This window comes from Echeneis naucrates, chromosome 14, assembly GCF_900963305.1.
Source record: "Echeneis naucrates chromosome 14, fEcheNa1.1, whole genome shotgun sequence".
Lineage (NCBI taxonomy): Eukaryota > Metazoa > Chordata > Actinopteri > Carangiformes > Echeneidae > Echeneis > Echeneis naucrates.
In genome coordinates, this window is record NC_042524.1 from 20,343,830 (window position 1) to 20,368,205 (window position 24,376).

At 40.5% G+C, this 24,376-nt stretch overlaps 1 protein-coding gene across 3 annotated transcripts in view; it reads right to left on the reverse strand.

The window, feature by feature from the left end:
• The window catches only part of ntm (neurotrimin), a 132,832-nt gene that overhangs the window by 7,473 nt on the left and 100,983 nt on the right, over window positions 1–24,376 (reverse strand). For all 3 annotated transcript variants that reach the window (XM_029519178.1, XM_029519177.1, XM_029519176.1), the window contains one exon: window positions 20,932–21,057. In XM_029519178.1, coding sequence (XP_029375038.1) covers window positions 20,932–21,057 — 126 coding nt within the window. The remainder of the gene's footprint in view (window positions 1–20,931; window positions 21,058–24,376) is intronic.

Genomic DNA, 24,376 nt, shown 5'->3' on the forward strand with positions numbered 1-24,376 from the left:
TGTAAGAATCCAAAATGCTTGACAGAGACACTTAATGCAGCACTCAACATAAAGGACAAAAAACACAATTGACTTCAATCCTCTTCCCAAGGTGTTGGTGTGTGGCAGTAATACACTGAAAATGGATTCAGGTTTAAATCTTGTAATATGGGGTTTTTGCTTCTTTGACTTTGACCTCAGTGACTTTTGCAAAGCCTCAAGAAATGATTTCCTTGTCAACACTAGAAAGCCTTGGAAATCAGTGATATAACTGCAGTAAGGACGTACAACAGGTTGTCCACCAATAGGTGATTCAATCCCAGGCACCTACAGTGTCACTGGACAAAATACTGAGGCCCAAACTGTTGCTGAACCAACTGGGGCTGTTAGTAAAAGCACTATGTGGAGGAGTATGTGCTATATGATTACATGGCTTATATGTAAAGCACTCTGAGAGGTTAACAAGACCAGAAAAGCTGTTTACTCATTTGCTTCAGTCAACCTCAGTTTCTCTTAATATTGGTCCTCAACTCAACACAAGTGATCAATCACTTATTGTTGTAACCATAACAAGAAAGATCCTTTCACTTTCCTTTCAGTTTCTCTTGAAGTTTCTACCCCTCCGTGACTAAACTTAACCAAGCCATCACCACAATATTGTCATGACAGAAAAGAGATATGTGTTTTAGCAATGATTTAAGAGCGTTTTGGATGGATGTATGTCTGTCTATGTGCATATGCCTTTACATGTTCATATGTCCATGTATGTATGAACATATGTGTCTAAGTAAGCATGCGTCTATGTTTTGATATATTAGTCTATGTATGTATGTATTTATCAATTCATGTATGCATGCATGTGTCTATGGATTCATGTATCTGTGTGTATCTGTTCCAATTAGTCTTCCTTGCGGCAAAGGAATTGATTCTACTTACTGAATTGCTGGAGAACTTTTAATTTGAAAGGGCAGGCATTGCATCCTGCAGTAGGGTTAGGGTTAGGGGCATATCAGAAAACACAATGAACAAACTGAGGGCATTAGATGCAAAGGCTGTGTCTAATGTAGGCTAGTAACTTTCTGAGTGTTTATGGTAAATGGATGTTTTAGCCAGTGGTTAAAACAGCGGCTGTTGCTGTTTAGAGTCAAACAAGACCAAGCAAGCAGGACTCCTGAAACCACAGTAAGAAAAAAATAGGTAACAGCTAAATCTACCTGATTCTATTAAGCTCATTAGATTCAATCTAAAGCTTCTGGAATCAGTGCTGTGTCGCCATATTTTAATTAGCCAGTGTGAGTGTGTGCATTTGTGAATGTCATTTATGGACACACCATGACTAACACACAAGTCCAGGAACTGAACGCCAATCAGGTTCAGATCAGGCAGGGTGTTCCTCCGAGTCACACTGTCATTTACAATGTACTCGCGAAATTTCCCAGTAGCACAATGGAGTCCCTGGTGTTAGCACATTCCTGCTCCCATCCCAGGGAATCCAAAAACGCTGGGTACCCTGAACTAGTATTGCAATTGGTAATAAGAGGAAGTTGATCCAAATACTAAAAACTGTATTATCAAAAGCACCGCTGAAGAGGAAGCAGCTGTGATTGTTGCTGATAAAACTCTCTGAAATCTGACTGCAATAGACAGCAATTATATATGCCCCATCATTTTGATGTCTTGAAATTCTCCATGCTTCTTAAAAGATCTTAAAGGACTCTTCTGACCAAGTTGAACCATGAGAACAACACATTTGAAAAAGACAGATCTATAATAAATGGAAACCAGACTCAGTTTGACAAAGAATGAAAAAATAGATGGCACTGAAAAGATAGTGAGAACTACTGGTGACCTGGATGACAAATGGACACAGACTAGTCCACAAAAAAAATAAAATGACAGGGATGTCAAGTTCTAATGGAACCAAAATAAAATGATGAAATACATTTTTTTTTACACACAATTAACAGAGACTAATGCAAAGCAAATAACAAGAACAGATGCTTTGGAGATGCTGCAATATTTACAAATCTGCAACACCGAGTCTGCAGAAATTCAACAGTGACATTCTTAAACCTTTAGGAGCACTCATTATTGACAGTGCAGGAACAAAGCAATATATTATTTTGAGTCAACTAGAATTTTCACATACATCCATTTCCATGATGAACAGATCTGGTTCTGCTAAGATGAGGGAGTGGGGTGATGAACAAAACTGGGAAAACTACTACTGATTATAGATGAAATAACAATAGCTAATCCCATACTCCACATACATGGAAGACTGATTGACCAACTAAGCAAACACTTTTAGCAGCTGTGTGAAGGGTTGGATTTCAAAGAAATGGGCTCTGTCAAATTAAAAAAAAGAAGAAGGGATTCTTACTTTTCTCATGCAAAATCACCTACAAACTTTCTTGGCAAAGGAAAAAAAAATTAAATATACAGCAACACCTCTGTATCACCATTTCAAGCAATTCCATTCACTACTTGTTTTAACATATGGCATTTTGCCCTGGCAAAAGCACCCTGCTATGATTGAAGAGTGAATCATCACATATCTACCGTGTCTGCACCCCTATGCACTGAATTAACTACTAAATTGTCATATTTTATCAACACAATCTCACCATCCTTTTCTGCAACATTGCCACACTTACTAATTATGCTGGTTTTTGTCCTCTCCTGTTCCAGACTTCACCAGGTCACTGTACGACTAATGTGCAGAACAAATGCAACATCAGGAGGCTTGACAAACACAATACGATACTAACTGGCATATGATTAAGAAAGGAAGAAAGACTAACATCAACAGCTACCCACTTGCAACCTCAAGTATTGATATGACCACTATGTCAAGCATTCTAATGGTTGAACATCAATTTAATTGAGAGGTCAATTGAGATGACCGCTTCCGATTTCCCGCTTCAACCGCATTAAACTGAATGTGAATTGAATGTAAATGTGAAGTAAATTACTCAATTATTGTCAATTAATGCCCAGAATAATTTCTGGGACATTCTCAGTTCAAAATAATGTAGTTAAAGCAAAGCAAGTCAGAACCTCAGTGTGCAGTGTTGTCTAAATAAATGTATGACTTTTACAGTATCTGCAATTCACAGCTGCTGTATACAGTATGAGAACAGTTTATCCTTCACTTCATTAAATCCCTGCAGCATCTGAAGGCAGCTGGTCTGATATGTTGTTACGTCTCCAGCCCCTGTGAAGTGCTGCGCTGGAGTGCAGTGCTGTTACGCACGGCTGTTCTCCGTGTTTACCTTCATTAAATCTGCCTGAAAACAGCACCTGGCTGCAGAGCAACCACACAGGCTGTCCGCACGCAAGCTTGGGCAGTTATTGCTTGATATTCCACTTTGCTGTGGGTGAAAGTTCCAGCTCATCATAAGCTTTTTTTCAGCTTTCTCGACAGCAAAAACAGCTGCTTATGTTTTCTCAACAAAGCACATTATAAAGGAAATGCCGCTGCATAAAATTTAACAGTGCAACTATGTGAGGGCCAATTTGTTAATGTTAATGGTCATAACATTAATCTGATATAATCATATAAACAATTTCACCAAATCATTATTACACTAACAATTGTTTACTCACACAATACAGTCACCGATCATGAGTTGCCGGCATGAGACTGTCGTTTTCCTTTCTAAAAATGAAAGAAAAATGTGGGCCATAGAGCAGCTTATTATGACCCACATTCAGTTCTTATGGGAAAGAAACGATCCGGGTTGCTTTTGTTCTTTTATCCATGACCTTCCACAAAGTTATCATTTTAACCATGTGTAATGTTGAGGGAGTAGTTTTTAACACGAATCATTATGTTTTCCTGCCCCCTAACCAAGCTATGGCCATCTAGCAAATCCTTTGTCGACAAGTGTCTTTGTGTGTGACAGCTGTTCGTGTGATCTTGCATGCATGCACTATTCTTTATTGCAAAAATGATGATGATCTGAATGAGAAATCCAGAAGAAATAAATCTTAACTAGCTAACTATGGTATGGATTTTCAAATTGCAATGAGAGCCAATGAAGACCTTCCTTAATAGATGATGACCCCCGAGTCAAACGTATAATCTCTCATCAGCGCGCTCCTCCACCTTCATCAGCATCAACAGTCTGTCCAGTTCAGCATCAGAGGTTCACAGCTGTTAAATAATGCGGGTGAGTAAAAGAAAACATGCATTAAATTGAAATTGGCTGCATTATTGTGTTGTCTGTCTGTCCTCTGATAGAAGAGACTCCTAAGCCTATTCATGTGCTGCTTGTCCTTTTGACCACCAGTCCCACAAACAGTTGGAACAACACTAAAGAAAGCAGTGAGTACTGCATGCTACAGAATAAAGTTTCTACTTCTGTGTACTAGAGAGAAAACAAATGTTACCTTAGCAGAAACAAAGAGATCACAACTCTAAAAACACACTAAGAACTCCTCATTCCAGAATTCCTTTATCTTAATGAGTCTGTGTCTGAAAAGAAGAACAGCAGGAGTAATAATATTTCTTCTAGGTTTTCCACCTACAGTAAAATGTGTTTCTTTGTTTCGTTCCAATCACTGAGTCTTTGTTAAAGACAATTTGTGAGCATGTCATTAACAAGATTGTACAGTGTTCTGCACTGCCTTCAAAGTGACATGGCATCAGACTGGGGAGACCACACAGGAGAAGGCAGTCAGGAGCAGAATACAAAGAGAGCCAGGACTACTTGGAAGAGGCCAGCAGGAGAATGTGTACCCTTTCTGTGTCCTCAAACTCATGGGCAAAAAGAAAATGGGATAGAAAATGGAAAGATATTTGTGTGCAGGTCAAGGGAACAACTTTGTAAGAGCAGATGCTTGAGGGATATTGGCATTTAAGCAGAAGAGAGCAAGAGGGATGTGATGAGGTGGTGAGGATTTAAATTGATGAATCCAAACACGGGGGAGAGAAAGAAATAGAAGTGGAAGAGCACATATGAGCTCTTAACAGACAGAAAAAGCACACAGAGACACAGATGGAGAGAGAGAGAGAGAGAGAGGAAGTAGGGACACTGGAACCGCTGTTGTCTTGAGAGAAAGGTAGTCAGAGTGAAATGTGTTGAAGATGAAGCGACACAGCTTTTGTTACTCAAATACCTCTGCCCCCCAAAATAAACATATCCACCCACACATCCACTAACGACTGACACTGAATTTTTCTTCAGACCTTTGAACAGCAATGGAAAAACAAAAAGAAGTAAAAAAGACAGATTGTTGTGTATGAGTAAAAATAGAGTAAATTGCAAATGCACAAATTCTATATCACACAAATGCTAAAAAAGGATCTGATGAGTTCTGCTTAAGAGTCAGCGGCAAAGCCAGCGGAATAAACACTGAGAGAACTTGACAAATGTTGACACATTTCTCAGAGGTCCCTTATTGTGTGTATGGAGTTCAGCAGCTCAAGCTGGGTCATGGCCTCCAATGGCAAGAATTCTTTGTAGTGCAGAGTCTTGCATCGTTCACATTTTTCATATTGTTCTGTCAGCTATTCATTCAAAAGACTCTGGAAGGTTGACTGCATTCTGAGCGTCTGTCCCGCATCACATCTCCCAATGTGGAAAATCAGGTGGCAGCATCATTGACTGCATTGTGAAAAATGTCACCTCCAGCGTTTTCTATGCATCACTCAAAGGTTCATCAGACAGTTGGTATGAAAAGTGCTGCTTTGTGGGCCTCAGTCTCTTTTGTTGTAGGATGTCCTCACAAATATCCTTGGCTGACGTTTGTCATTAAGCCTGCTTTTCTGCAGCTGCAGACATCTCTGTGTGTCTTTCCGAGAGGACTGACTGTAGCATCCAAATTCAAGAGAGATTGCATCGGCTTCTGCTCGTGTTGGCTGTCAAACCAAAAAACTGCACAGATGTTTAGTGTTGTGTTTCCACGCCATCTGACATGGACTGGACCCAGGGGTCTTCAGTTTGATCCAACACCTCAACCAATGCTTCTCCAGTTGGTGGCACTTCACACCTCAGTGCTGTGTGTGGCAGCAAGGTGTACAGTTTGTCATGATTAGGTTCAAGGCAACACTAAACCCGGCATCACCTTTGTTGTTGCCACTCACTCTTCCAAAGGAATAGCCTGTGAACTACCTATAAGACGCCCCTTTAAGGTTTCAATATGGTGGTGATGCATTTCTAATCACAACTGACAGCTGTTTACTTTGGCTGACATCTGGAATGTAATCTGGGATGATAGAAAGGATTGTTGCCAGGTTGGTGTCACTCACCCTCATTGATCTTGCTGCCCAACAAGACCTTGGCCTCTTTACTTGGAGGCCAAAATCCCTTTAGGGACACAGTTGGGGTGCTGTTGGATGATGGATCGAATTGTGCTATTGGCGAAACCTCTTTGTGAAAATTGCCATTTGATTGAGAGCACAGTGTTTCTTTGTTTCCCCTTAGGCTGAGATTCCTAATTGCAAAACTCTCTCCATGATATCCTCTCAGTTCCCAAAAGTGCTATCTAGGAAAGGCCAAGTGAAACCAGCAAAGTCCTTGAATGTTTCTAACATGTTACAATTACACCACCAAAGGGTGCTTGAATAAATGATAGAGGTGGCCTCTGTTTCAGTGTGTGATACAATGAGTACATTTGCTATAGAAGTCAATGTATATCAATGAAAATTTAACAAAATTAACCATACAACCTACTTTGTACAATACAAGACATAATACAACCAAAAACACTTATCCATCCGTCTCTCCATCCATACGTATCTGTGCAGGGCTATGGGAGGCTGAAGCCAAGCTGCCGTTGGCTGAAGGCAAATTGTAATCTGGACATATTGCCAGTATATCACAAGGACAACATATACAGACAAACAACCATCCAAAAATGCCCCAGGCACAGGGCTCAAATCCAGAACCTTATTGCTGGGGGACAAAAGTGCTAACCACTGTGCCAAATCACCAAAGATACAAAACATCACCAAAATGTATTGGTACAAGGATCTGAGACAATTTTGGACTCCATCCCATACCTCAATCTGACACTGTGAGGCACACACTGAAAGAAAGAAAATGCATTCAAACGCTGTCCATGAGGGCAAAGCAGCTGACAGCTGCAGCTGGAATCTTATGATGCGCCTCTGCTGCTGTCACTGTGCTAGGGAAATATACAGATAGTTACTATACCACTGATTATTAGCCATGGAATTTTTTTAATGTGCCAGCCCTTCTTTGATGTATCATCCCGTTTGAACGAAACAAACATTAAATGGCTGAGTTGGGAAAACAATCAGAGAAATATAGTGGCTAGGGCTTCTACAAATTACTAGGATGCAATAAGGCAGCTTTGCCTCTATCAATAGGTTTGCCAATGAAGAGAATCGGTTGCGACAGTGCAGTTTAAATGTGACCTGTCAATAGCATGCATATTTTTGAGCATACAAAGAAATAAAAAAACCATGGCTGTTGCCAATCTCATTACTCAGCAAACATTGTTCTAATTAGTTTATAGTGTCAATCTCTAGTTTCAAATCTTCGTTACAACGCTATGGTAACTTTTAAAATGATGGTCCTATTTAGTGGAAAACACACCATAATCCAGACTATCTATTTGGGCTGTGGCTAGCATGTGACAGACCAGATCAGAGCAACATTCTCAGCTACAACTACTTTTTTGATTGTTTTATTTATTTATTCATTTGTTTGTTTGTTTGTTCATTTGTTTATTTTGAAATATGTTAAATCACAACAGCAACAGCACACAAACCAAACCAATAGACTTGCATGCAACAAATCCTGTGACTAGCACATGTATCAGAACAGATGGCATAATAATTTGTTTGTCGTTTAACAGCTCGTAACTGACAGTACCTGCAAGCCTTGAGGTTTAGCCCCTCCCACTGTCATCACAAGTTTTGGTCATTTATCATATGACTTTATTATAAATAGAAAACATCATGTGGACATTAACATGAGTACACGATTGTATTGAAAGAGGGCGTTTAATGGCAAATCAGTCTTTTTTTGTTTTGTTTTGTTTTGTTGATGATGAGCCAGAATTATTTATTTAGTTAGATTTCCACATGATAAAATCAAAAATTAAATAAACAGCCAGGAGGCAACTACCCATTATTTAGTATATCCAGTACATTCAGGACCCTCGTCTTCATTGTCCAGCCAGTACAAGATGACAAGATTGTTTACACGGGCATGATAAAAGTCATAATTTGAGGTTTTCAGCAGCTTTCAGAAGTACCTTAGTGGTTTGGGTGTTAACCCCTTGGGCCCTGATACAACAAGCTTCAAGTGACAATACTTTGTAAAACAGCAGCCTGTTGCAAGTGAAAAAGTCAAGACACATTATGGAAGAGAAAATGGGTAGTAAGCCAGCATTTCTTAGTTTGGGTTAACCCTAACTAAGAAATTAATACATTTAATTGCCTCTTAGAATGTTGACAATAATTTGTCCAAGAAATTCTTCTCAGATATTCCACAGATAACCCTAATATTCAAGTGCATTCAACCAACATTGAGATATTTTTCATTATTTGTTTGTTTGGGTAAAGAATTGGAAAATGTTTCAAAAGGCATTGGTGTTTTTACTCTGTTTAGCCGTTTGTTTCATTGCATTTGGCAAAGGTACAAAGTGAATTTCTCTTCCAAAGGTGAGAAAAAAAGGCCAAAGCATAAAAGGAGGAGAAAGAATCAGCTTGGGTGTAATGTCAACAAAAGCTATGATGAAAAAATATACATTATATATAATACAAGAATTTACTTCTGAATTAATAAATAGTAAGTTGAGAATGTAGTCTAATAATATATTTCAACAATATCATATTGAATAATTTTTCCTGTATACTGTTATATCCTGTTTTATTTTGGTGTTTCCTGTTCATTCCTTTAGGTTGATCATCTGTTTGGCAGGCACCTCTGCTGATTTGTGGGCTGAATCTACATAGGCAGATCCTCTTTGTTCAGCACTCTCTCTCTCTCTGTGTCCCTCCATCCTACTGCTAGGTATCTGGTCTTCCTTTATTCATCCATTTTGCATCCCAATATACTTCAAATTCATATGTAGTTCATTCCTACTCGTGTGGTGGCCAATATTATGTTCGGTGTTTGAGCCAAACGCAACATAATAATGGGGGCTCGTCTGGGATGCAAACCTAGTCATTTAGTTTCTGGTTAGTTAGTGAGGTCATCTATGTGTAGCCAAATGAGGTAGTCTGCTGAACTTGCCCAGGGAGTAAGCTGGCAGGTGATGAAGAGGCCAGCACCACTTTTTTATTTTTCTGTGATAGCCCTGGGGAGGTCTCTGGTGTGACTGGGTGCATCACTGAAGATAAAAAGATAAAGTAAGGTAGTAACCCTGTGTGATACATAGGGAACTGTGTTAGTTATAGAGTAGGTTAGACATGTTGAAATCCGTTTTAAGAGTGGTATGCTACCGTCGATGATGACCTGTGTGAGGGTTGCTTTGTGTGTGAAGGAGTTGTATTTATTATTTGGGGTTTACTGTTAAACATTCATAGTACCTTTTGTGAGGCCAGTAATTAAGAAGCCATTGTGGGCTGTGCTCACTTTTGTGTGTGAGTTCTCTGTAACTCTGCTTTTGCAGTATGCACATTGTGTGGTACTTTAAGGGGTATTTTGTGCTGAGGATACTACTTAGGTGACAGTTTCTTGAATCCTAATTTCTACTTGTGAGCTGTGATTTGTTTGTAGCCTATAGCCACCAATCATACAGTTCTTGTAACCCTGTTTTACAAGCTTGGAGTCTCAGTGGAGACATTTGTTGTTTGTTTGTAGTGGATGAAACATTGTTGATAACACTAACTGACACTGACTGTGTGCGTTAGCAGGCTAGTGTATTTAACTTCAGTGTATGCTACTATCTGGTCGCTCATAGATTAGTATTCACGTTTATTGTTGGCAATCACGACATTTGAGTCGGACAGCTTTGTCAAAGATCCTGACACTCAGCAACTCTTAGGCTGCACAAAGAAAGATCTTCGCTCTGTAGCAGCCCATTATGGTATTAGCGTTCAGGGCAATTTAAGAAAATAGGAACGGCATACAAAAATCAGAAATGGTTTGGCTGAACAAGGCATACTGTGTGAAAAGACTGATTTGCCCAATGAGCAGACTGAGACCAGGAAGAGCAGAGTGAGTTGTGGCAGAAGAAAGGAAGAAAAGGAAGTGCAGACAAAGTTCAGGCTTGAGGGAGCTAGAACTAAAGCTTCAGTTGAGGAGTCTAGAACTAGAGATTGAGGCAAAGGAAATGGAGTAGTTAAAGCAGCATGAGCTGGAATGTGAAAAACTGAGACTTACACATGAGAGGGAACTCAAGGAGATACAGTAGAGTTAAAAGCTCAAGCAAGAGTGATACATCTTGTTGCCTCCAGCAGTGCTAAATTTGGTGTCGGTAAAAACAGAAGTTTGGTCCCTCCATTCAGTAAGAAAGATTTTGAAAAGTATTTTTCACACTTTGAGTAGCTGGCAACCACTTTGGAGTGGCCAAAGCCAAACTTGACAATGCTGTTGCAGTGTATTCTTACTAAATTTGAATGAAAGTGCTGACTATGACGCTGTTAAAGCTGCTATTTTTTGCGTGCCTATGAGCGCTTTTGTTAGCTATGCCAAAAGTGAAAGGCAAACCTATGTGGAATTTGCCTGAGAAAATGTTTGATTTTTGGGACACACCCATAGTGACAGCTGATTCTGCTGAAAGGGCTAAATTGTGTTCCAGAGTTGGTTTCCACTTATTTAAGTTAGTTAGAGATTTAAGTAGAGAGTAAGAAAATTGCATACACTCCCTTTGTGTTCTCGCTTTCCAACAAAGTTCTTGCTGGTAGTTCTACTCCCTACACTTCTGGTCGTAAAGCCTTTATTTCTAGAAATGGAAATTCAAAAGGGGCTTGTTTCTTCTGCAAGAAGCCAGGTGACTGCTCTGTTTTAAGTAAGGAGCAGAAACCGACACGTGTGGCTTTAATTGGTTCTGTGCTCTGCAAGAGCAAGATCCATGCTGCTCAGACAGTTCTGAAGGCACTCCTGCAAGGAGTGCAACCCCTGTCCAAGAAGTCTTTCCTTGATGGTGATACACTGATACAAGGATGTGAAATGTCCTATCTTAGGGCACCCGTGCATACTGTGTTTTTGTTTGTTTGGTTATAGGGCTCGTGCCAGTGGGTTTGTGTCCTTACATCCCAGTTGAGCATGCCAGTCTCATTTTAGGTAACGACCTTGCTAGGAAAAAGGTGTTTCCTCCACCAGTTGTGACAGACAGCCCTGTGCCTTCTGAACAGCCTGACCACAGTGAGACAGCTGTTTTCCATGCTCGCATTGTGACTCGTGCTGAGTCTTGAAGAAGCTGATTCTGTTAACCTTTCCAGCACCTTTATAGTTGATCCTCTAAATACAGATGAGGCAAAGCTAGTTGCTGCTTGTGCGGTTAGTCCTGAATGTGAAAGTGACAGGGATAACTTATCCGTTGCCCCTAAAGTTGATTGGACATTGGTTAAACCCAGTGATCCTGCTGAAACCCCATTACAGTTAGGTAGAGCAGAGATAGCATCGTCAAAGAGGGCTGATCCTTCCTTGGCCAAGTGTTTTGCAGCTGTGAAGCTGAAAGAAGAACTGCTATCTGTCCCTGTGGACGGTGATGTACTTATGCATAAGTGGCCTGCTTTTTCTGATGGGTCTGATTGGAGTGTCTCTTACCAAGTTGTGGTTCCCTCTGTGTATCGCTCACAGATACTGAACTTAGCTCACAATAATGCTATGTCTGGTCACTTGGGGATTAGAAAGATGTACTACAACACTACTTTGGCCCTGGTTTAAAGGCTGCTGTGGATGAGTATTGTCGCACCTGCCATGTATATCAGATAGCAGGCAAACCTAATCAGGTGATTCACCCAACACCCTTCCAGCCTATTCCTATAATATAATATCCATTTGAAAGACTTGTCTCATCAATAACTTTGACCATCATGTGTGCCACCATTCACTAAACTGAGGTAGCGTTGTAGGAAAACTTTGTTAAATTCTGTACTACTTTTGGTATTCACTCAGATAATAGAGGATGTAGCTGTGAAGCATCAGATTTCTAGTGCTTACCATCCAACAGCCAAGGAGCACTTGAGAGATTCCAGCAGCCTGTAAAGCACATGCTACGCCCCTTACTGCCTTGAACATGGTCCAGAGTGGGATGAAGGCATACCCTTTCTGTTGTTTGCAGTGCAGGAAACTGTGCAAGAGTCACTGGGGTTCAGCCTCGCCCAGTTGGTGTTTGGCCACTGCTACTGGCAGATCCTCCACCTAATGTCAATGTGCTTGACTATGTGAGTTTCTTTTGAGAGCGTCTCCATCATGCCTGCAAAGTAGCGAAGTAGGCCATGGCAAACTCTCAATCTGGAATGAAACGGCAAACAAAAATGCTGTGCAGATCTCTTTCCAACCTGGAGATTCAGTATTGGCTCTTCTGCCAATACCTGGGTCAGTGTTACTTGCAAGGTTTGTTGGGCCTTATGTTGTTGAGAAGAAGCTGAGTGACACAAATTATGTAATTTGTACTCCAGACAGAAAGCGTGAATTTGTGTGTGCCATATCAACATGTTGAAGTTATATGCTGCCTGGTACCAAGAGGAACAAAGCACTTCAAAAAAAGGGCTGGAAAATCTAGAGACTTATCTGTCCTTTCTTTCTGACTCTCAAAGGGAAGATGTTCTCCATCTGATGAGTGGCCATCTTGCTTTGTTCTCAGATGTACCCACTTGCACAAATGTATTGAAGCATGCTATTGACATAGGTGATAAGGATCGAGCAGCATCCTTATCCGTGAACCCTATCAAGCATAAATTAATGCAGAAAGAGGTTGAGTGCTTCTTAACCAATGGTCTTGCAGTTCCTATCACCAGTTCTTGGAGTTTACCCTGTTTATTGGTTCCAAAAGTTGACTCCTAGATTCTGCACAGACTATCGCAAAGTTAACAGTGTAACCAAACCTGACTTGTTCCCTCTGTCCTGTGTCGAGGACTGCATTGATTATGTGACAAAGCTAGAGTTGCTAAAAGGTTACTGGCAAGTTCCCTTGACACAGGGAGCTTCCGACATCTCTGCCTTTATCACCCCAGACAACTTCCTTCAGTACACTGTAATGATATTTGGCATGTGTAACCCCCCTGCCACCTTTCAGCAGCTCATGTTCACAGTGTTGTCTGGTGTAACTAACTGTGAGGCCTATTTAGACAACATTGTAGTCTGTATTCACCTCACTGGGAGAGTCACATGAATACTCTCCTGACAGTTTTTTAGCACTTTGAAAATGCCTCACTGACCCTGAACCTGACTAAATGTGAGTTTGCAAAGGCCACCATCACTGATGTTGGTAAAGAAGTAGATCAGCGGCAGACAAACCACCAAGCGGCAGTTATGATGTCTCCTAATACTAGCGAGTTACTATAGGGCTTTTTGTCACAACTTTGCTACTATTTTTTCTCCCCTGACTGACTTAGTCAGTCCTGCTAGGGAGCTGGAGTGGGATTCCAGATGTGAGCAGGTCTTCCAAGCTGGGAAAGCTGTCCTGTGTAATTCACCAGTACTTGCTGCCTCCCACTTCGCTGTTCCGTTCAAGCTTGAGGTTGATGCTAGTAGTGCAGGTGCTGGAGGTGTTCTGATTCAGGAAGACTCAGTAGGTATCGATCACCCTGTCTGCTATCTTTCCAAAACGTTGTCACAGACCAAGCAGAACTACAGCACGACTGAGAAAGAAGCACTGGCTTTGCTGTGGGCTCTACAGCACTTGGAAGTATATGTTGGTTCTTCTGCGCAGCCTGTTGTTGTGCACACAGATCATAACCCTTTGGCCCTTTGGCGTGCCTACATTACATGTACAATAGCAACCAGAGGCTTATGCGTTGGGACAATATAGTTCAAAACTACAATTTGTATGATTAATATCGAATTTATGGGGGGGGTTCATCTCTCTCACTCTCTCTCTCCATCCTGTTGAAGCAGCACCTTTCTGCTGCTAGGTATCTGGTCTTCCTTTATTCACCCATTTTCATGAAGGCACTTGAATAAATTCATATGTACTAAATTCCTGCAGGTGAGATGTTCATTATTATGTTCAGTGTTCAAGCCAGCCATAACAATACAGTCATCAATACAAATCAGTGTTTTCTAGTTTTAATGCCTAAGTGTCAGCTTTTAGAAGGTAAATCAATGTGTTAATGTTGTGTGAGGTGTTATGTGATCCTTCCAGGCTAAACCAAAACAGTGAAGAGCATTTGAAGGAGTCCAACTCTGCAGTGGAAAGCACTGTAAAGACAACCAAGCTGTTTTTTTTGAAAGAATGCGAACTCAGTCTGCTGTGTTACTGCAGAGCAAACACCTGTAGCTATAGTATCTGTAAACATGATGGATGAAACCTCACTTGTTCATTTTCTACCGCTGATCTGTTTTCAGGTCACAGGGGGTTCTGGAGTCAATCCCAGCTCAAATTGGGCGGGGCTGAGGGGTACACCCTGGACAAGTTGCCAGTCCAATCACTGGGCCAACGCACAGAGACAGACAGAGATAAAGAAACCTTCACACTCACACCTATGGACTAGTTAAAGTCACCAGTTCACCTAAACCTGCATGGCTTTCGATGGTGGGAGGAAACCGGAGTACTTGGAGGAAACCCATCCAGGTACGGGGAGGCCCCAGGCCTGGGAATCATACCCGGAAACTTCTTATTGTGAGGCAACAGTTCTAACCACTATGCTAGCAATGCCCCATTCCAAACATTAAAGATCAAAACCAAAATTTTAATATAAAGCAACATTGAGCAAGTACAACACACGTCACGTCCATCTTCCCTAATTGATAGGACTCAATTTACCAATTTTTTTGGGACCCCCAGCCAGATCAACTACACCTCAAATTGATTTTTCCAGGCAGACCTCCTTGGCCAAATTCTATCTGTGCATGGTCATTTCAGCTGGTTTAATGCACCAGGCTGTTGCCTGGCCACCTGGGCTGAAAAACTTTGCAGTCAGGTCATGTGGTCTGTGGAAGATACCAAGGATCACTTCTGATCCACCACAAGCCCCTAAAGCCATCTATCTATCAAAGGTGAGAGAAAGCTGGGTCACGGCTATGCGAGAGCTCCAGCCTCAGCTTGAACTCATCAATCTTTACACACACACACACACACACACACACACACACATACGCACAAGCAGGATCTTTATTTATTTAATTCTTTCTTTTTAACATCCCAGAGTGCTGCAATAGCTGGGCCCACACTGAATGGCCCCGGGCTGCTGCAGAGTTGCTTTTCAGCTGGGAGATACTGGAACATAGGTTTGGACTTCAGCAAGTACTGGGACATTTTCTGCTCTGGTGCTCGCTCTCAGAGTCAGGGTGACAACTGTGCTGTGTGACTATGTATTCTCACCAAGATTTATTATCAAGCCTTCAGCTGAAGACTGGTGATGAAACTGACAATATATATATATATATATATATATATATTAGAATGAGCACATTTAACTTTAACAAATGGAGAGAAAAACAAGTCTGAATCACTGTCTTTTGTTTAGGCAAAAGGAGAACCAAAACGACAACTTCTCAAGCTAATATTTGTCGAATTACATTCTCATCTCACGCTAAACTGAAAGCCAATGGACATTCCTGAGATGAAGTTTTGCTGGTTTTGCTGGCTACAAGCTCACAAACAAACAAACAGACAAAAAAAAATCACTATGAATTTCAAATATATTGGCTCAGATATAGATTTTAAACAGATCAACACAAGTAACCAGTCACTGGATCCATTTGTTGCTGAAAAGTGTTGGGATGAACACAGAATAGTGAATGCCTTTGAACCAAACTCGGGGCCACAAAAGATAGCTTGTTTTACATAAAAATTCTCAATCGCATTGCTGTCGCAGAAAACCCGTAACAACCACCCACACACACATACACACAAAGACATGGCCACATACAAGCTCACACACCAAGCTCTCCCCCGGTGCACTGATGCACAGCAGAGATCTGAACCATCTGTATGAAAGATTGGTTTGCTGAAAATAACATTGATGTTGCAAATATATAATTGCCCCCTTCAGGTGGTCAGTCACCGTGGCACCTCTATAATTGCTGCCCTAAAGTTCACATTCATCCAATTGGCCAAACTGGCTTGTCTCTCAAATAAAACTACACTAAGAGAACATTCGATCAATACATTTAAAGTCAACATATAAAAATGTGTGGATAGTCTCTCATTTAGCTCAGTGTGGTGCACTGAAACCAAACTGTATCATTTGGCCCAAGGGTGACTATTGAATTCCATCCCGACATCTTAATGTAGCTATAGGCAATTATAATTGCCTTGCACCTTGAGGGGGTCTGAGGAGAAAACAGCTCTGTTGTTCACATTGGGGAAGGAATTTAAGATGAATTTGTCTGTTGGATCCAATTAAAGAGATTTCACAGCAATGGTTCCCACACATACCTAGGTGCTTCTGTCCCATGCCTAGTGAGCACACGTCACACTTCTGGCCTAGCAATCATATTCGGACACTTTTCCTCTTTCCTTCTAACTCCCTAATTCACCATTTTCATGACAAGGCAGTTGATTGACTGTTGAAGAGAACAAGCTAATGAGACAGCTTTTCCCAATTAAACATTATTTTTACTCTTATGCTTTTTATACAGTTTTTCAACTGTAATTTATGTCATTTTCACCAGATATGATGCCATCGAACACATTTTCCAGTATTGGTGAATCCTAAATTGCAAGATCATTGTTGCTGTCAATGTTCCTTGATAACCGTGTGAGCTGCTCATATTTTCCTTTCACCTTTCATTTGGCAGAGTCATTAAATTTCAGTAATTCTTTGTTGATGGGCATGCAGAGAAACCGGAAGTAGATACGGTTGAGTAGCAGGTTGCTGTAATCAGTAACCCACCTCTCACATCACTGATTAGGTCTGATGAATACCAAGTTCAGTCAAGTTGATTCCTACCCCGTGTCTGTGGTGTGGATGTTCTCAAAAAAGTGGAGAGGGAAATTGTGTTAGTGTTGAAAGGTAAGCCACATTCTTGAGTTCTAAATCACAAAAATTTTGACCTGGTTTATTTTCAAAAAAGGTCTTGATCACTTTTGAAGAGATGGGGAATATAACATGATCTACCGATACTATTAAATATTAAATGGTATTTGAAGCCAGGCGGAAAGAGTTTGTTGTCACAGAGTGAGCTAACAACCATCATGGGATGATGGTGTAAATATTATAACGAGACACACTAAGATTCCTGGAAGACATGCATAGTCTTGGACACAGAACTTCAATTCCAAGCTATTTCATTCACCTTCTGTCGTTCCACCATTAGGAAGGTGTGGGTACAAGGTCTTGCAAGTGCTGCTTGAACATCTGATAAGGACTTCTGTTGCAGCACACTGCATTTAGACCTTAGGAAGGGGCTTCATCCAAAATGTATACTGGCCTGAGGCCAAGTAACCAATTGCCATACAGCCAGTGGATGACTTGTAGCCAAACAAACCACCACGAACTCCAGGAAACGTTGACAGATTGTGGCCTCCTGCAGGACACATGCTGGTCAAGCTGCTTACTCAGTATACTCCATCTTTTGCACCATGCCATGAGTTGCTCAGAATGCCAGAAATCATAACACAAAGGTTTGTTGGAAAGATTGTGCAGCACATTATGTGGGTCATTGCCATATAGAACCTTTGCATTGAACACATGCATCTAAAATCTCGGACATTATTTAATAATGCAGTATATCTACTGAATACATTTCCCTTCACTTCAAATTTATTTCGAATTTGTTTTTTATAGTAAACGACTCACACATGTCACTTCTCAAAATGCAGCTGCTGAAGTGGCTGTGAATAGAATCCAGTGCTCAAGTATCTCTTACTTTTTGTCAGACTTTATTAAAGTCCATGTGAAAACGTCCCTACTTCCCACTTGATTTATTAGCTCAGTTAACATTTTCCTAATGAGTTTATGGTGTCAGTCTCTATTTCAAATATTAAATACATTAATACTAGTGGAAAATAGACCATAAAGCAGGGGATGGATGAGGGTGTGGCTGACTTTCCAATACAAGCAAGACAGAGTACAGAGCTGGTTCGATCCAGCCTTCACTCCTCTTCAGCTCACCTTCTCAAGACTTCCAAACAGCAGTTCACAAAACAGAGTGAGTGTTTGTCACTCTACCTGCACACAGAGACAACACTGGAAAGTATCAGTTTTGTGTTACTTGTTGTGTAATTATTCCATGCTCTTTTTTGCATTCCCAGTCACGTCAACAGACCTCTGTGTAGACACGTATAATACACTTCAGCCGTGACATGACAGACAAGCATCTCATGCAGACAGTGTGTCCACTATAATCCACGAACACCAGAGTCGAAATTAAATCAATGCACACCTTAGATCACTAGATGACATTAAACACAACATCAGCTACAATTTGATTGAGTGTAAGTTCACATTTTCATGTGGTATCCCAAGCGAACTCTCAGATACAGAATGATGACATCTTCTGTGTAATGTTAATAATAACAACTAATGTGTGAAGGTAGAAAGCAGGCAATGAAATTGCAAGGTAAACCACAGTGGCTCCATTGAGAGCTGGCGGTTTTTAATTCACAAACTAATGTAATGTTTATCCACATAAAGCAGCAAGCCAAAATCCTCAAGAGACACCATGAATCATCACCTTACGAATCAGCAGTCCTCCCTCCTCTGACACTCCATCCACTAATTTACTCATCAAGCCATTGTTACAGCTACTCTATGAGTGTGTGATCATGAGTTGAATATCAAATCAACATTTTGCAATAATGTTGCCAAGTAAGAATCAATAATTATGGCGCCTTTTAAACAAAACACAATAGTTAATCAGGTCATTTGTGTAACACAACCATGAAACGCCCGTTCATAGGAGCTGTCAACACCTGGACTCAGCAGTCTGCCATGCCCACATGCAATAATCAAGTGTAATATGGACTGAAATGGTGCGACCAGCAATGTTGCACTTCCACTCTCCCCAAAAAGCTATGTCCCTGGGCCGTCCTATGTTTGCCCCAAAAAAAAAATTCTGGTAAAATATAAAAAAATGTATTTCTTGATTTCACAAAATCTACCCTGAAGCACAATAGAAAATCAGATTAAGTTTAAGGGTTTGCCAAACCAAAATTTATGTTCTCTTTTTTTCACTGTATTTTCATATTATAGTGTATTGTATATTTCAATTATACTGTGTAGATAAAAGGGTGGCATAGTGGTTAGCACTGTTTCCCCACAATAAGAACGTCACAGGCTTGGTTCCCGGGCCTGGGTCCTTCTGTGTGGAGTTTGCATGTTCTAACCTTGTCTGCATGGGCTTCCTCCGGGTACTCCAGTTTCCTCTCACCGTCCCAAGACATGCATGTATAGGTTAACAGGAGACTCTAAATTGACCGTGGGTGTGAATGCAAGCGTGACTGGTTGTTCGTCTCTGTCCTTGTGTGTTGGCCCTGCAATGGACTGGCGAACCCAATGTGAGCTCGGATTGGCTCCAGCGGCCCCGTGACCCAGATACGAATAAAGCGGATAAAGATGAGTGAGTGAGTGAATGTATATTTCAATTATACTGTGTACATAAAAGGGTTGCACGGCAGCATAGTGGTTAGCACTGTTGTCCCACAATAAGAAGATCTCAGACTTGGTTCCAGGCCTGCATGTTCTCCTTCTGTCTATGCGGGTTTCCTCCAGGTACTCCAGTTTCCTCCCATCATCATGTTTGGGTTAATTTTTGACTGTAAATTTTCCATAGGTCCGAGTGTGGTTGTTTATCCCTGTGTGTCTCTGTATGTTGGCCTTGTGATGGACTGGTGACCTGTCCAGGGTGTAACCCGCCCGCACCCAGTGTAGGATGGATTGGCTCCAGCACCCCCTATGACCCAGAAATGGACAAGCTGTAGAAGATGAATGAATGAATGAATGTGTATATAAAAGCTAACCTAAAGCATTAGCACTATGTTAAACTGCATTGTCCAAACTCGTGGGACCCAAATAACAGAACAACAGTTAAAAATATCTACAACAACTGGCTCATTATTGCCACAGTTATTGTAGATCGCAAATCCCATGTTTACTCAGTGACCCAAACAGTTGGACTGATGCCACACAGCAGCTGTCTCTCCTTACAATAAAAGAAAGACAACAAAGCAGAGAAGACCTCTCATCAAGTCATGCATGCACAGTGATGTGTGCAAAATAATTTAATGTTTCACTAATCATTCCACTTCCTTTTAAATGTTTATCTCCTTACAGATAGGTCATTCACACTTGAGTTATGTTAACACTCCAATTCGCAGATCCCTGCTTTGACACAAAGAACAGCGTAGATGAAAGAACCTCAGCTAGGGATTTTAAATACCGTTCATCGTGAATGCAAGCATCTTTCCTGACTAAGAGACACATTGACAGGGTAGGCTGTGTACACATTTTACTGTCCTGTGGGCCACAGGAAGGATGTGAAGAATGAGAGTCATAAACCAGCTGGACGTAGTTGCTGTGAACTTGCTTGCCTTTGCATGGTTTTCCACACTGCGTTATTGTTACCTTGTATTAATCCTGTCATTCAGAGCACCTCCATGACATTTAAATCCATCCAATTATCTTCATTAATTACTTCAATTACAACAGGGCCAGTTTATTTTCCTGTGAACGATTGCGTTGTAATGATAAACTGGAAAGACATAATGATGGGTAATAACTGAAGTGAAACCAAGGGTCAAAACAAAGTCAAAGATAGGAGCATAAACACAGAGGGGTTGATGGTAAGGGAGAGAAGCAGAGGGAGGCATAGTGAGGGGAATAATGTGGGAAGCACAATGACTGCGATACGCTTAAAAGGAAACTATAGAAGTCACAAACTGCCCCATAGCTGTTCATGTAAAAAATCTCACCTGAAGAAGAGATGAGCTTCCAGCTTATAGACGGCTCTGGTTTGCCGCTGGCTTGGCACATTAGGGTGACATTGGAGCCTTCATTCACCACCATATCTCTTGACAAGTTGATGATTTTTGGTGGTACTGTGAAAGAAAAGGAGAAAATGTGTTTATTGAGAGACACGAGCACTTAACCATCAGGGAGGTCTAGCAAAGACTTGGGTATCTGTTATCTATTCATTTGGATGAACCTTTTCAGTATGTGCAACCATGGCTGCAAACCAAATAGATCCAAATTAATATGAGACAATTATGTTTCTTGTACGTGTTTCTTATAAGTGTGCTTGTAAGTGTGTGAAGAGAACCGCAGACAATAATTAATTTATCAGCTCCGAATGAACTGTGCACAGAGGTTGAATAATTTTGTAATTATTAGCATCATTATGTATGTTGTTCCATCAGTGTTTTCATCACAACATGTAGAAAGAGACATTTGAAGCCTGAGATTCCTCAAAAAAGTTCTCACAGGTCATACTGCCTGCTTATAAATGTGCCTGCCTCTCTGCCTGTTTGCCTGGCTGTTTCCCTCAGGTGCTGGTGGAGGCCAAAAATCTATCAGGTGGTCACACACACACACAGCTCTAATCTGTTACACAGCTTGTGTAATAGTTCTAATTTTGTCAAATACACTACAGCAGTGGCAATGTAGTGCTTTCAGTACCCCATCAACAAGTTAAGAATTTAACTGCTTATTTTTCTTATCCACTGGATTCTCAAATTTCTCCTTCCTTTAGCAGTTGCAGCAAAACACTGGGGGGTTTTGACCAGCTAAGGTAAGCTGATGGCAAATTGAGTGAGCAGTTTGGTTCAGCAATTTAGGAGTTTTGGGGACTAAAAATGTATAAAGGGTCTTTAAAACACTGCTGAAGCTTTGCACCTCTTACTTAGCCCAACTTGCTGTGAATAACAATTTCTCTGTAGTTTTGAAAATCAGAGATTCTAGCAGAGGAAGTGTGGTTTCAGCCCAATAGCTCTACCTCAACAGGTCAGCTGCTACACACTTTTGTTCAAGAGCATTTTTGTAAATTTTTTTTGCTAACACCCCCACTGTATGTACATACATAAAAATCTGAGAAACACATAATGCTTTAAACAGACAATCATGTTGAAAGAAATATTATTCTGGCTGGTAGACATAAAGATTGATGAAGGATTGGTTAATAAGATGCAGAATGCATGAAAAAGAATCAATTTGTTTACTGCGATGAATACAGCCAAAGAATCTTCGAAAGGTTGATTTAGAAGATAATCCTACTGTTATGCAATGCATTATTGCATTATTGAGATTTATAGACATAAACAATATAATGTCTTTGAGAAACGACTCCACAGGATTTTCCAAACTTTCAGTTTGTCATGAGGGGCAGGGCCATGCATTTACTGGGGATGAAAGCAGAAAACCCTCACCTATAATGTATGGTATGTATGTATTCTTTTCTGATCCCATCCTGTTTTCCAAGTGAGCTGCAGCTGTGCCAGCTGTGCCTGGCCATATAAATATAAACTTATATTTTATATAAAAAATACACTTTTGATTGAATTCTGCCATGCTGCTAGTTCCTGGAAGCAGCGCCCATAATGTCAGCCTATTGAGGGCAACAATTAAGTTCTGACAGATATCTACGGCCAGGAATAGTGTTAACAATTTTCTAACACTGTTGCATTTCATTTAGTTCTGATAATGATTGTGGTAAAAAAATCATCTTTGCCTTGAAAGATACAAAAAAAATGCCTGGAATTGGTAAGTCAATTCCACCTGTTTTTAAGGGATGCCGCTACCCAGAGGATTACTGAACTGCACTAACAGCTAGTTGTTTTGCAATAAATTCTTTCAGCAGGTAGTGTTGCTGTCTAAACCAGTGTATAAACCAGAGCTGCTATAATGTATTGATTTCTTTAGACATTTTTAAAGCTACCTTTTTTTTCCCTCAAGGCAGACTGCTTAATCAAGATTTTTTTTAAGTGAATTATCCAACAAAGGGCCATCTGAGACAACAACCTAAAGTATCGATGGTACATGAGAAGAGGTGGTTAAATCATAAAATTTCAGTGACCAAGGTCTGAGCTTTATTTCAAAGTTGATAATGTTAACCATCAACACCAGCAAGAAAACAGATATATTATCTGAAGCGTTCCACATAAATATAAAACCCATTTCAAAGAAATAAATAATAAGAGTGACTTCAAATAACGTAGATGACATCAAACTGCTTTCAAAATATCTCCTCCATGGCTTAGAGCAAAATTTTACACAGTGATTTTTAAAGGTCTTTAGCGTAATTTGCCCCTGAACAAGAAAATGATAGATCTGTAATACAGAGCACTTAGTGCAAGACAGATCTCAACTCCTTGGAGAGTACTGCTCCAAGGTTAAGAAAGATGATTACAATCAGGAGTGTAAATCTGGCTTGCATGGATTTTTTATGCCTTTTTATTTATATACCACTATATATACCACTCACAGAACCACTTCAATTTTCTAATAAGAAGACAAAAGAACTACTTCTATTCTGTTAATAGAATTGATAAATGTAAAAAACCCAAGTCTCAAAGATGCCACCTTATGTTTGCCAGTGAAAACCAATTAGATTAGTTATAATTGTATTATTAAAACACTTACAAGCTACATTACTCATTAAAAGTAATATTTGTCTGATTATAATGAAGTCCTGAAATAGCACTCTGAGAAAAAGAACAAACAAACAAAAAAAAAAAAAGCAATTAAGTGGACAGACTGATGTTCTGCTGTATTATCAATTTATGTATAGGGGGAGGGCAGTCCAAATGAATTATTTTTTAAAGTATGTGGGACTTGGTAGCTATACACTAAGGCCATTTCCGTGAAGTTTCAATGGCTGAGATGGAAATCATGGAGATGATTGAGTTCAACCTGATGGTTGCAGACTCAGTACCGTCCTCTCTGAATTTGTATATTGCATGACTGAGAGACAAATGCCATATCCAAAATGTAATCCAAGTTTCTTGCAACCTTGATTGGGGAGTGAGATAATAGGCATATCTCATTTTAATGCTTAAATTACATTGTTTGTTCTATCAGAAGTAAATTTATATATGGTTAGCACTGTTGCTCTACAACAAGATGGTCATGGGCCTGAGGCCTTTCTGCGCAGTTTACATTTTCTCCCTGTGCTCGTGAAGGTACTCCCACCATTAAAAGACATCATGTTTGGGTTAATTGGTGGCTCTAAATTGTACGTAGGTCTGAATGTGAGTGTGAGTGGGGTATCTCTCACTCTCTCTCTTTCTCACTCTCAACCCAATCGGTAGAGGCAGATGGCCACCCCCCCAAGCCTGGTTCTGGACGAGGTTTCTTCCTCTTAAAGGAAGTTTTTCCTTGCCACTGTCACCAAGTGCTTGCTCATCGGGGATCTGTTGGGTGTCT